Here is a 15160-nt window from a genome sequence, read left to right on the forward strand (position 1 = left end):
TATTAAACTGAGCACATTCCACATTGTTCAGAAGTAATTACACTTCTGTCTAGAGTATAGGAGACTGCTCTCTCTAAACAATGCAATTCTCATTATTTGAACTGACACAATAACCACACTGGCTCAACAACCAGCCTTATATTAATTCATACAATGTTTGATGCATGAAGGTAGCCAGAAATTTAAGAGCATATAAATAACCCCATTCAGATATAGGATTATCTACCATATTGTAATTATGGTCTTATTCTGTAACTTATTTTTAAGTAATCCATGTATTTTAGTTTATTCTCTCCTAAACTTTGTACATACTATTTTATACATAACACTATCCTAGTCGAGTATCAAAAACACATAACTATTAGATATGCAAAATTTATGTAAATATTATTTCAAGACACAGCTATAATATAGCAATTAAAATTATTATGGGCAAATAAAGAAACCCAGGAGCTGACAGTAAGCCTGATCAAGTAAAAGCCTCTCTCTGTCATGTGCATGGAGTGAATTCTTTCAGTATTTAAGGCTGGATTTCACTCATTAATGTCTTGCTATATATAATGTTATACTGAGAATCTCACCTATATGTCTAACTTTATAAAATATTGATTGAAGATACTTTTTCTTCTTTCGATGGATTATGGAAGAAACAGATACATAGTAAAAGTTGCTTTATGATAATTAGGATTTCTACAATGTTGACATATTTTAACACTGAAGTAGGGCATATCACTGCACTTGTATACCCAGAGTTCTATAACATTTCTAGAAAAATGCCAACAATATAAACAATAAATGTGATACAAATAACATCTTATTTCTAAATTTAATGGATCTTGAAAGATTAAAAAACTCACACTTAATTTGTAAAAAAACAACTATCTCTAGAGCAAGGAACTTAAATTATTTTGTTAAATAAAAATACCATGCTTCTCACTCAACAAAGAAGTTGCTTAAGAAGTCCAAAGAAAGTTTGGCTGAGATAGATTTATGCTTTTAATACAACAACAACAACAACAACAAAATACCAACTGATTATGCAGTAACCACAGGTGGTCAAGACTTTCATTTCACATCACATTTGACACTGGATCAAGAATTGCACCCATAGAAGTAGCATGCATCAGACAGAAAATGAGCACCAAAACGGCTCCCCCAGAGAGCCTGGCTGCTTCCGGTGCTGCTACCTGATTTTTCTCCCAACTTACTCTGATGCCCATAATTACTCAAGTTAATGGACATGAGGAGATATTTTGGCAGTCCTAGGTATTTTCCAATAAATCCATCTCTGGTATTTAAAATGAGCCAGAAATTATACTGATTCTACATTTTTCTGAATCTAAATCAACAGCCTCCAAACCAGCATTAAAAATAAATACAGAAACCATAACAAAAGGGGTAAGGGAAGATTGGAAAATTCATAGGAATAATACTAATCAATGGGACTGTGTGTTTTTACTCATGTCAGGATTAGGCTTTCACATTGCTTTTAACTTTCTGAAGATTACATGGATCAAATTTTGTTACTAATTGCTTGGTTTGATCATGAAAGCTTCAGGAAAGAACCAAGAGAGTCTTTCTCATGGACTTAAAGTCCTGTGTCTCAATCTTATATTGATTAGAAACTTGATTATATGAATATACACTTATAATATGCTTAAGACAGTTTAACCATAGTAGACTCTGAATAGTGAGTAAAAATTTTGAAGAAAAAATGAACTTTTAATGCTTTTGCCAGTTAGAGCTGTTTGGGAGCTGTTCTTAATTAGGCATTTAGTTTATTTCTCCAAAATACTAATGTAGTAAACACATCCTTCATAAGGAAGAATTACATCCTTATCTGACTATTCCAAACCTTAACACTTGCATGCCCTAAATCTGAACAAGAGATCTCAAACTCCTTAAAAGCTTTATGTCAACAGTCATTAAGGGCACAGAACTTTTATCTCAGAAACTATTTTCCAGCTTAAATTTTAAAACGCTCTCTAACATCAAGACAACATTACTTGAGTCACTCAGCACATTCACTTTGTCGGATCTACTTATGCATTACAAAATATACACTTCCCTAAATCTCTCTTCTTAAATTAAGAATGGAATATGAATTTCACACATAAATAGCCAATGAAATCTGCCTTTTGTTTCCTTAAATTGAACTCTATGATATAAAGACTATGAAACATCTTCTGTTTTCAAAGATACTGAATAGGAAAAAAATAGAGGATGTATTCCCTACTGAAATAAAAGGATCTATTATGAGAATATGACAATGGTCTAGTATCCAGAAAACAAAGGAGAAAGTATTCATATCAAATAATAATACTATATATTCAATCACTTTGATAAAAAAAAGTATCTTAATCAGTTTATTAGCTGAATGTAACATGACTTTCTTTCTGAAATATACCACATAAGTAAATAGTACTTTTGTAGTGAAATCTATAGAAAATACAGTAACCATGAATTAGTGTCTTTAATGACATTACCCAAAACATATTTACTGCTTACACACCACATAAACTCAGCCATTTAGTCAATAATCATAAATTGAATACTATGTGCTAGATCTCAGACTTGCCTGTGCCTCCAAGGAGAAATAGAATACCCAGAAAGGCAAGCATGTAAATGCATGAATTACAAATGTAGAGCCTGAGAAAGGATAGCAGTAAGTGTTGTGAAGGAAAGCAGTAACCACACCACTTTGGGAAGTACGGAAAAGCACCTATGTAGAGGGAATGTTTGAACCCACGCCTATAAGAAAAAAAAAAAATCATTTCACCAAGAGGGCAAAATGTCAAAAGGGGAAGCTTACCAGGAAGAAAAAATAAAACTATATAATTCAAAGACCGTCTGATACATGCATGAGCAAGTGTGGAAGGCTCAGCATGATGGGAGCATCAGGTACATAGAACGATACGGCAGCAGAGAAGACTACAGCCATCATCTTTGCTTGTCTATGCAGAGATTTTGCTAAGGTGAGAGTATTGGACTAAACTCCATAAGGAATAGAACACGCAGTAGATTAAAAAAATAGGAATAGCAATTTGAGTCATTTCTCAATAGGTCTGGAAAATTTGAGATCACACAGGTGACTGTTCCAACTGACTACCGAAGAGATGAAAAGCAGCTGGGATCAAGATCTATTTGATTCATGGAAATTTCAAAACCAGTTAAAAACATATAGTAAGACAAAGTGTAAGTCCCAAAGTCACTAAGGTGAATCATGTACCCAAACCACAGTAACTTCCAGAATACTAGATCTTATCCTTTAAGGATTGCACATCTGCTTGAGAATCTGGTAGGAACTGTAATGCTACTCAGATATGCTCATATCTACAGATTATTCATTCATTTCCAGTAGAATCATAGACCCCAGTTTTAAAACTTCTGTTTTAGGTGAAATTCCATTAGGGAAGAGATAATGTCTTATTCCAATCTATTTCTGTGATATTGAACATATAATTTGACACAAAGTAAGAAGTTTGGGGCCAGCACCATGGTGTAGCTGGTAAAGATGCTACCGGCACCCCAGATGGGCACCAGTTCAAGTCCTGACTGTTCGACTTCCACTCCAGCTCCCTGCTAATGTACCTGGGAAAGCAGTGGAAGATGGCCCAAGTAATTGGGCCTCTCCACCAACATGGGAGACCCAGAAGAAGCTGTTGGCTCTTGGCTTTGAGTAGGCCTGGCTTCAGATCAGTGCATGTCTGGCCACTGTGGCCATTTGGGGAGTGAACCAGTAGATGGAAGATCTCATTCTCATTTATTCATTCATTCTCTGTCTCTCTCTGTCTCTCTCTGTCTCTCTCTCTTTCTCTGTGACTCTGACTTTCAAATAAATAAATAAATCTTTAAAAAAATAAGTTCATAATTTTATTTAGTTAGACTGATTTCTCCATCAAAAACTGAATGGCTTCATTTCCCCTGATCACTTGCATGCTGGCATCCCCTCAGGTCACTATAACTCTAATTTGACATACTTTTCTATACTTATCCTGGAGGATACTTAACATACTCTCCCTTTTACATTTCTGGAAGTCTAGTTATCACCATGTATATTCACCCCCGCAAATTTGTACACATAGGTTGACACTTCTATCAAAACAAACAAACAAAAACAAACAAAAAAAACAATGTAAGAAGCATTATCAATACAGCAGTCTATAAGAAAAGGCAATGGTGAAGACATTAAGAAAGAAAAGGCATTACTGTGATGCAATGCCTCGTAGAATGTGACTTCCTTATCCTGCTTACCTGTGCACCACCCATTTTCCCACTTTCTTATTCTAGTTTGACCTTTTTTGACAAAGTTAATCATTGCACATAACTAACGTGAACTCTTGGCAGAGCAAAGAGGAAGGAATTACAGACAGGATGGTTTCTTTTTTTTTTTTTTTTTTTTTTAAGATTTTTATTTATTTGACAGAGTTACAGACAATGAGAGAGAGAGAGACAGAGAGAAAGGTCTTCCGTCTATTGGTTCACCCCCTAAATGGCTGCTACAGCTGGCGCTGTGCCGATCTGAAGCCAGGAACCAGGTGCTTCCTCCTGGTCTCCCGTGCGGGTGCAGGCACCCAAGCACTTGGGCCATCCTCCACTGCCCTCCCGGGCCACAGCAGGGAGCTGGACTGGAAGAGGAGCAACCGGGACTAGAACCTGGTGCCCATATGGGATACTGGTGCCGCAGGCGGAGGATTAGCCAAGTGAGCCTCGGCGTCGGCCCCGGATAGGATGGTTTCACTGCCAAATACGAGACATTGAGAATACAAAGTATGCCTGTGCTCCTGAGAAGCAGCAGCAGTGCACAAAGCTTAGAGGCGTGGACTCCACATCAGACTGCTTGGGTACATCCTCGTGCTAGCTGTGCCCTGAGCAAGTTATTTACTTCTCTGTGCCTCGGTTTTCTCATTTATAAAGAATTAGTAACAATGCCTCCAGCTGTGGGCATTTAGCCTAACAGTTAAGATGCCTGTGAGACACAATGCAGTATATAGGTTCAATGCCTGGCTTCAATCTAGACTTCAGCTTCCTCCTCATGCAAACTGTGGGAGGGAGTAATGATGGCTCAAGTGATTGGGTCCTTATGTCCCAGCAAAGAGACTGGGATTGAGTTTCTGGCTCCTGGCTTGGCCCGGCACAGTTCAATCCTGGCTATTTTGGGCTTCTGAGAAGTGAACCATAGGATGAGACTGCATTCATTCATCATTCATTCATTCTCTCTCTCTGCCTCTGTCTCTCTTTCTTTTTCCCCAACTCTCTCTCTTTCCAACTATATCTTTATTGCTCTCTTATAAAATTGTATAATAGGGGCCCGTGCCATGGCACAGTAGGTTAATCCTCCGCCTGCCGGCACCAGCATCCCATATGGGCACTGGTTCTAGTCACGGCTACTCCTCTTCGAATTCAGCTCTCTGCTATGGCCTGGGAAAGCAGTAGAAGATGGCCTAAGTCCTAGGGCCACTCCACCCGCGTGGTAGACCTGGAAGAGGCACCTGGCTCCTGGCTTCAGATAGGCACAGCTCCAGCCATTGCAGCCATTTGGGGGGTGAACCAACAGACAGAAGACCTTTCTCTCTCTCTCCTTCTCACTGTCTGTAACTCTACCTCTTAAATAAATAAATAAATAAAATATTTTAAAAATTGCGTAATCAAATTATAAAATTCCACTGACTTATTGTGAAAGTTAACTGAGTTATTCTATTATTATGAAGTGCTTAACACAGCATTTCTATATATTGGTAAATAGATGGTAGCTAAAACATTATTCTTGGTGAAAACAATCTTGGCACACAGACAAATACCCAAAGAAGTTTTGGTTTATGAGGCTTAAAATGTTGAACCAGAATATATACATCTAATGTGAAAACAGAGTATGGTGTCTACTACACAGCTATTAGAAGACATCTGATTTTTCTTGTTGATTGAATTCCACTTACAGTAATTCAATTACAAGAGCAAGTGGGTATATTCAGCACTAAGTACAATTTAAGATATGTAATAATTTCTTAGAAAAAGCAAAAAAGCAAAGATTTAACAGCATCAGAGCTTTCCTCAAATATATGAGAATGTCTAATAAAACACCTTTTCTTGACATAATCAGGCTCAACTTCATAGCACTGGCATCCTTGAAGCAGAAAGACAGCACAGGTCTCCTACTCAAGCAGCCATGCTGGATAGGGAAAGGTGGTGACATCGGGAGCTAAGTGCCCTGCTACCTTGCTCATGTGAAAATCCTATGTACTTAAGCTGCTAGGAAGGACAAAAAGGCCTGGTTTTTATTTGTGTGTGCTGTTTGAGCTGCAGCCAAAGATGCTATGCTGTCTTTTTAACTCGCTCCCAAGAAGCTGCAGTTTCCTAATCTCCCACAGTGATCCAGAGCCCAGAATGAAGGGCCAGAGGCATCACCCTGAGTTGCAGAGTCTAGAATAGGATGCAACAGGGAATTAGCTATCATAATAACAGCTTGAACAGCGAAGTCCTGTTAGAAAACTATAGTCTCTTTGAATTGTATTCCTTCTCAAAATCCCAAGTACTGTCAGGAATAATGTAGCCAATCTGGGCAAAGCAAAAATGTAAAGACGCAGAATTATCATGGTGGAAATGATCAAACTATGTTCACTGCAAAACTATCTTGGACAACCTTTTGTTTAGAAGAGTATGTTATCAAACTTTCACATCAACTACATCAACTACTTGTAAATGAGGGACCCTGGGGCCGGTGCTGTGGAGCACTGGGCTAATGCCCTGGCCTGAGGTGCTGGCATCCCATATGGGCACCGGTTCTAGACCAGGCTGCTCCTCTTCCAACCCAGCTCTCTACTATGGCCTGGGAAAGCAGTAGAAGATGGCCCAAGTCCTTGGGCCCCTGCACCCACGTGGGAGACCTGAAAGAAGCTCCTGGCTCCTGGCTTCAGATCAGCGCAGCTCCAGCCGTTGTGGCCATTTGGGGAGTGAACCATCGGACAGAAGACCTCTCTCTTTTTGCCTCTCCTCTCTCTCTCTCTACCTCTGACTTTCAAATAAATAAATAAATCTTTAAAAAAATAAAAAGTAAATGTGGGACCCTGACATTATTCTGATACTTTTTATGTTTTTCCCCCCTCTAATTAAATTGCAATATCTCAAAAGCAGGAATCCTAGAAATAAGAAAGAAAAAAGCAACAACAACAGAAAGTAGTTGCATGTTGCCTTTTGGAGCCAATTCACTCATAAAACATTCTAAGATGTCAGGAGTGAATCTTGTGTATGGTTAGTAAGTGGATGGTAATTATAAAGCACGGATTGAAGCCAAACTATTAGACAAGTAGACTGGTCAAAAAGTGATTGTAGCACAATAGGCCAAGAGAAACCTACCATTGTATTGTGCTGAGAAGTGGGAGTCCTAGGGCCACAAGTCTCTTGCGTCAGCAGAGAAACTGGCTGAAATTCCTCAGAGTGAGGCTTGTTGGGAAAACTCACATGCAAGGGAAGGTGAAAGGCTGGGAGCCCGTCACTCTCCTCTTCTTCCACTTTCTGTCTGCTTGTCACCATGGCTACCTCTCCATCTGCTTCCCCATACGGAGAGGCTGGTCGCTTGGAAGACATCCTGGAAGGAACAAAAGAGGAGAAAATAATGAAACCTCCACATAAATCCTTAATGCCGTCATTGTGTGGTTAGGGGCCATTGTAACAGAAATGCCTTTTTGTGCCGGCAGAGAGCAGGAAACCATCCAAATACCACTGCAAAGCACACACAATCAGAAACAATGGCCAAGCAGGTAGCAACAGAACAGTGCTTGTTTGTTGTGAGAATAATACACTAATATAGCCCTCTCTTGTATTCTGGCTTCTTAAACAAGAGAATTCACCTAAGAACACTGCATAATGAAAGACCATTCTATTTTAAAGGAAAGAAAAATACCCATCTAGTTTTACACTTTGATAGACCTCATTGAAGACAGAACATCTATGAATAGCAAATTCTGTTGGCAGTTTAAAAGCAAGGAAGTAACTAAAATTTCTTTCAGCAAAAAATAAACCAAATAAATAAATGATTGCCATTATAAAAATTTTGTGTTTTATTAAAAGTAACATTATTATGAAATGTAGAAATATCGGTTAGAAGCAAACCTCAGAGCAAATGGAAAAAGTTTGAAATTTGACTAAGGTTTATTAAGAATTAAATTTTATAATCACTGTTAATGAGAAACACTGAGAATTTTCTTTTCCTCTTCTCCGAAAACCACTGGTTTTTGGTATTTATTTCATATATCAAAGTTGCAAGGTACAATTAAAGGGGAAAAGATAAAATATTTCAAATGTATTTTCACATATCCATGAATGATTTAGATGTGAATTCTCAGAATTATTTATTCCTTAGAATACTTAAACACAGAAAAGATATCCAAAGAAAGATGTTTTGTTTTGATGAGCAATAGTCTATGAAAACAGGCTTAGACAATTGGACAAGAATTAAACATTTTCTTTGTACTTGAGTATGATTCAGAATAGTATCAGATGTTAAAAATACACGGCAAATATTTTCAGTTACATGAAAAGTTCTTTATCCTTTCATTGAAGTTTTACCTAAAATTAGATTGAGTTAAAATACTGAACTGTTAAAAAAAAAAAAACTCTGCCATAAGATGTACAATTTGATCTGACCTTGAAAAAGCAGTGTTTTTTGGATAAACAAAGCATTTATACAGAGTCATCCATTCTTATCCTACATCAGTGGGATGGCAGGCAAGAAAGTATTCATTCACTGCCACATTATATCCTTCATACATATTATTCATTATAAAATTTAAAACATCTTCCCAAAAGAAATGCCTCTAATCAATGTTGAGCCATACTATTTTTAACATTAAAAGTTGCAAAAGGAAAACGTATTCAGGTATTGAAGATGTCCTATTAAGACACAATAAAACCATAAAAAGAAATAAGACTTGGAATCAAACAAATTGGTTAAAATACTAATTGCACCACTTAGTAGCTGTGAGACTTAAAGCCTTTATTTCAATTTTACCTCATAGCTTTTTGAAAGTAAACTGCATGGTATAACAAACATCACTAGTAGAGTACATAACACAGAAGCCTTTCAAAAAACAATAGCTCTTGTTTGCTTTATAAATTATGAATTCAAAATTCAAACAATCAAACAAAAAAAAAAGAGGGAAGCAAATTTCCTCCTAAGATTTGAAGAATAAAAGCAATATGAAATACAAAGTCGTCCATCAGAGAAATTATTCCTGGTCAGCAATCCAGCAAACTTAGAAAATATATTAGCAAGTGTTTAACAAAGAAATATAGTAGTGTTGAGCAGCTAAGGGACAGAGGAAGATGAAGAAATATTAGCAGCTACCATGCAAGCACCGTCTGAAGGTGAGGTAGACATGGCCATCGCATTTCAAGTGTTTATAACTATTTCCAATCCCAATAAAGATTATTCCAAATATACTGTAAGTATGGAGGAGGATCTAATGGGCTGCAATTAGAGTCATTTTATTCTTAGGAGCATCATACCTAACACCAAACTAATATATTACTGTATAAAATATTCCTTAAACACTAGAGATACTCAACTTTTACTATCCTGATTCTGTGTCTTCTACAAGTGAAACTGCTAATTCCCATACACGGAATACGTGGACAAAACAGACTTCAAATATGTAAGGCCTTGGCAAAGTCATTTATCACAGTAAAATATTAAAGGCTGTTTTAATTATTTCTTGGTATAATATGTAGTTCAACTATGAGAAGATGACGCTTTTGTTAGACAAATCCTTTTATTTGTCATGTGTGTTGGCATTACCATTCTTACCAGAATTACTAAGTTGGTATTCTGTGCCTACCTGAGGATCAAGGGCAGTTTTTCAAAATCTCTAGGCTGGTCACAAGAACCAGTCTCTGGGTTGTCAAAAGACAGAGCGCTATCAACCAGCCTTTCCTAAGTTAATACCATCCTGTGACTTTCAGAACCATGATCTTTCTCAAGACTTCTTCTTTTCCAATCTCCTTCATAGTAATTATGAAAATGGAAAATTCAAAAGTAGACATAAGACAAGGTAAACACATAAGATGAGGATATTCTTTCCAAAACTTATAATCACTTTAATTTCTAAATTCACTTTATATGCACCAGGGTAAGCATTCTCTCTATGTAATCCTATATAGCAAAAAGCTTAAGGCATAAAACACTGAACATGAAAGAATCACGACATTAATTATAAAATATCACATATTTCACATTTAGTTCTATTCCACTGTCAGAGGATTACTGAATATTTTAATGTGTTGTACCTGAAAGTATGTTTAACAGAACATAGATAACAGACTTCTGAAAGATTTACTACATTTTTACAATATAAACAAACATGGTTATATTTCAACAATAGGTTGAGAAAAAAGCAAAATATATATCAAGTTTTGTAGAGTTTTTAATCTGTTGGTTGCACTATTAATGTTTACAACAACTCATAGTACTTCTAAAAATATTAAGAAAATCACCAGTGACATCAGTTTCTTGCATTTTTGTTGATATATCAAGGGGTTTCATCTTGGAAAGGGAGGGGTTAGTCTTATTTTTTCAAAGGCATTAAAAGGACACTACAAACTCCCATGCATTGACCTGCTGGTAGATGTAGCTTATACTACACTCTTTATACCACATGACTATACTGAGATGTGAGGGCAGCCTGGATTCATTTGAAGAACTAGGCTGATGTACACTTTTACGTATTCATTCTTATAGTAAGCCCTAGGCTTATTGTTGAATAAAACTCAGACATCAAGGACACCGACATAAGGTGGACAAATGTAATCTAATATGAAACTACCTTGTGGAGCTATGATTGTATAATAACAGTCCTTAATTCATTTTTATGTGGGGGTCAAAAAAAAAAAAAAACCTAAAGGAATTAATGTCTAGTTGTAGGGCGAAAGGGAAACTTTCAAATCATCAGTATTTATTGACCACCTACTGTGTGAAAGACACTTATCTAATGGGAATTTTAAAAATGTAATTCTAGCCCTCTGCTTTAAGAAGTTTTTGAACTATCTGAGAAGATGTTAAATAAAAGGAGGAATGTATGAAGAGAGTCCATCCAGGTTAAGAGCTAAATGACATTAGAATCAAAATTCCTGAGGGCTTCATGTGGGTCACAGCATCCTGAAATGTCTCACAGAATAGTCGACAGGTTAGGTTTTAAAGGAAAAGATCAAGTGAAAATCTTGGGATAAACGGAGAAGGATTTCATAAGGGAAGCAATGATAAAAGCTAGGAAGCAGAGATTCCTTTACAAGGTAAAACATAAAATCGAATTTACTCAGGAAATGGTGCTTTTACAACGAATCCCCTCTACTTTACTTCTTCTTACAGCATTCTACACAATCAGGCTACTGTGATCATCCTGGATAGTGCTTTAAAGACGACTAGGGTATTTGACTACTGGTGGAAGAATCTTCACATGTATTTTAACCACTCTCTCTGGAGGATGTCCCCAGTTGTGTTCAGATATGTATAGCAAATACAGAGATATGAGACCGCAGAATGAAACTAAATTCAACCTTGGTTGTACATTGGAATTACCTTGGCTCTCACCCTCAGAAATTCTGATGGCTCTGGTTCTGGAGTACAGGCTGAGTGCCAGAATTTTCTAAAACTCCCCAGTGATGTTAGCGTGCAGTCAAGGTTGCAAACCATTTGTGGTGGTCAGAACAATGCCGGCTACCTGAAACACCACTGTCCTATGGCTATGTTATCTTACATGGCAAAAGAGACTTTGCAGGCATGATTAAATCAAGGATAATCACAATCAAGTCAAAGAGATGACAAAGATGGTTAGGGAGGGAGAGGACAGATGGGTAGGAAAGAGATAACTGGGAAACTGGGAAATACTATGCATTGAAGACAAAGTATGAGGCCATGCACTGAGGAGTATAAATGGCATTCGGAAAAGGCAATGCAGCAGATTCCTCCAGAGAACCTTTAGCAGGAATACAGCTCCTCTGGCACCTTGATTTTAGAACTTCTTAAGTCCAGGACACTCAGGGAATAAATTATTATACAAGTCAATAAAGTGCTAGCACTTTGCTGCAGCAACTGGAAACTAGCATACCATTGATCTAAACACATTTCTTTCACAGCTGGTATTTTCTTAGTGTGAAATCCTCCTAAACCAGGTACACACTTGCCTTGATCCTGCAGTTCATTCAGTTTTCTGCTCAAATCTCATTTCTTCGCGAGACCTTCCTTAGTTCCTCTTAAACCAGCACCTCTTCCCTCCCATACTCCTTACTCTGTTGTATCCATGGCCCTTGCCATCAGTGGCGTATTTAACATTTATTTCTTTACTATCCATCTGGCCCTCCACAAGATTCAAGGAGATCAACTTTGTTTTTAATTCACAGCTACCTGCCCAGTACTTAGAATCCTTCCTGAAAACATGTCTATTAATAAACATCTGTTAAGTTAGTAGCTACTAACTAAAAGCAGCACCCCTCCCAACTCTGCCCAAGGTATTAATAGCTAAAAGAACAAACTGTTGGAAAGAAGGAAACCCACTCCAGCAACAACAGCACCTCCGTTTATTACTAATTTCAGTATACGGGAACACAGAAACTTTGATTCATCACGATTTTGAAATCTTAAGAGTTCTGTGTAAGTACAATGCTACAAAAGTTAACTTCCCCTAAAACTCGGCCTAGTTAGAAGTGGACATAGTGGTGCAGCAGATTAAGGTTAGGACGCCCACATCCCCTAAGAGTGCCAGTTTGTGTCCTGGCTTCTCTGCTTCTGATTCTGCTAATGTGAGAGGACAGCAAATGGTTGGTTCAAGTGCCTGGGCCCCTGCCACGCAGGTGGAAGACCCAGATGGAGTTCTGGACTTCTGGCTTTGTCTGGGACCAGCCTTGAGCATCTGGGAAGTGAACCAGCAGACACAAGATCTCTCTCTCTCTCTCTTTTCCCTTCTCTCTCTCTGTTCCTTTGACTTGCAAATAAATAAAAATAAACACTAAAAAAGTCTACTTAATTCTCAGCAGACTTATTACTGAGGAATCATTATTTCATACTTAAAAAACTGTCTGCTTAAGATGTGTTCTTTGCTGTAATTATTCTAGAAAATGACAGCATGTACAAAGTCAAAAGAATTTTGCATATGAAATAAATATAAAACGGAAGACTCAGAATAGAGATTGCTTTTGTTATATAGTAGTTTCTTTTAAAAGTTCCTTTCTTCCTCTCAGCATTTTAACCTTTGACTGGATAATTCAGAGATAAAGTAAAGTCCGAGGAAGGAGTGCCTTCTACTGGTTATTCTCTTGGAATGATAATATTATTTATTTTAAGGCTCACAGTTATGAATAAAATTTGCAAATAAATATTTAGAAAGAGGAAACTCATGTTCCAGTTTTCTCCCAAGCCTCTTCTTTACCAACCTCAAAGTATATCAACTCAACCTCAAAGTAAATCATCAACTTTTATTTGAAGTCCACTGGAAGCAATTAAACATCATTATGATTGTGACATTTCTCCATTTCTTTTGTTTCATTAGTATATACATTATCTAAAACAACACAAGCATCTGAAAAAAAGTATTATTCTTTGATCCCCATAATTCATAGCATGCCTTGCATATAATAAGATTTTAATAAATATGGGTCTATTTTTGTCCACTTCTCTTTATGTCGCCAAGATTAAGGTTGAAGTGTGACTAGCTGAAAAAGGTCTTTCCAAATTGCTCTGTATTTCTTTTTCCAAATATTCTACTCCTCTATGCTGAATGAAATATAATTAATTATGGAGCAGCATGATCCCTCAATGTATTTTTTCCTATGAATAAACAAATGAATCAAATGAATCTCTATTTTGTGCCAAGAAAATTACCTTTGTCTTATGAAGGGAGCAAGCGACTCACATACAATTGTTCTGATTTATGTTTAAGTTACAGTTTAGACGGAAACAAAAGACAAACCGACTCACCCATTCATCCATCCATTCATCAGTTAAAAAAAATTTTAGTGAAAGAAATCATGATGTCAAGAAGATTATGACATAATCGATAAATCAAAAAGGAATATTTTAAGGTAAGATGAGACTATAGAGGATAGATAATAGAGAAATGATTTCTCATTAAAATAATCAGAGAATGCTTCCTGGAAAATGTAAGAAAGCAACAGGATAAGGAAGGATGCATTTGATTTCAACAGACACAGAAGAAAGAATCTTTCCCTTCTAATAGGGAAAAGAACATTAGCAAATTAAAGACACTTACAGAATGATTCAAGATAGTGAACTGGATGGTTTGGCTAAGCATATTTTAAGAGGAGTAAATGCAGATAGGTGGGCAAAGATGAAAGGCAGGGATCAGATTAAATATAGTGATTCTGGAGAATTATCTATTCTGAATGCTTAAACCAAAACCTGAAATTTATAACTGAAGGCAAAGGGGAACTGGCAGAAGTTTGTGGGCCACTGATGAACATAATCAAAATAGTATGTTAGGAAGAAAAAAACTATTTGATAGCAGTAACTGATAGAAGGTTCAGGGTGGAAACCAGAGAAGTAGTAGTAGGTAGGATACATTCAAAGGAAAAGATACCACTGAACTGAATAATTTAGAGAACAATAGTGCTAATTACAGAAATATAAAATTAGAGGGGCCAGCACTGTGGTATAGCAGATAAAGTTGGGGTCTGCAGCGCTGGCATCCCACATGGGCACCAGTTCAAGACCCGGCTGCTCCACTTCTGATCAGAAGCGGAAGATGGCCCAAGCAGATGGATGACTCCTCTTGCTCTGACTCTGCCTCTCAGTAACTCTGCCTTTCAAATAAATAAATCAATATTTTTATAAGAAATGAAATTAGAAAGGCCAATTTGGGCAAAGTAGGAAATAAGGCAAGTCTCAAAGATAAGTCTTTGTCAATGGCAGGAATTTAAACAAAGCAATAGATAATCAGAAAATGCCAACCTTCCATGGAAGCAAGTACCAGAGCCTTTTAAACCCAAGAGTTAACCAATAATTCCAATTATTTCTCATTGACTTCTTCAAAAGGTTTCACATCACTATTATCATTATTCTTACTTTATAAAAGAGAAAAACTAAGTCATAACGTAGTTAAATATCTTTTGTTGCACTACCTTGTCTTGGCATCATACCAGAAAGCAGATCAAGAAT

The 15160-nt window shown here is 37.0% G+C and overlaps 1 protein-coding gene across 7 annotated transcripts in view; it reads right to left on the reverse strand.

Annotated features, from left to right (window-relative positions):
- SOX5 (SRY-box transcription factor 5) overlaps positions 1–15160 on the reverse strand; it is a 786191-nt gene that overhangs the window by 359448 nt on the left and 411583 nt on the right. For 5 of the 7 annotated variants that reach the window (XM_062194939.1, XM_062194944.1, XM_062194938.1 and 2 more), the window contains one exon: positions 7354–7585. In XM_062194939.1, the coding sequence (XP_062050923.1) occupies positions 7354–7584 (231 nt within the window). In that variant the 5' untranslated portion in view covers position 7585. The remainder of the gene's footprint in view (positions 1–7353; positions 7586–15160) is intronic. The other 2 variants (XM_062194941.1, XM_062194940.1) reach the window with 1 other exon arrangement.

Source organism: Lepus europaeus, chromosome 6, assembly GCF_033115175.1.
Source record: "Lepus europaeus isolate LE1 chromosome 6, mLepTim1.pri, whole genome shotgun sequence".
NCBI classification, from domain to species: domain Eukaryota; kingdom Metazoa; phylum Chordata; class Mammalia; order Lagomorpha; family Leporidae; genus Lepus; species Lepus europaeus.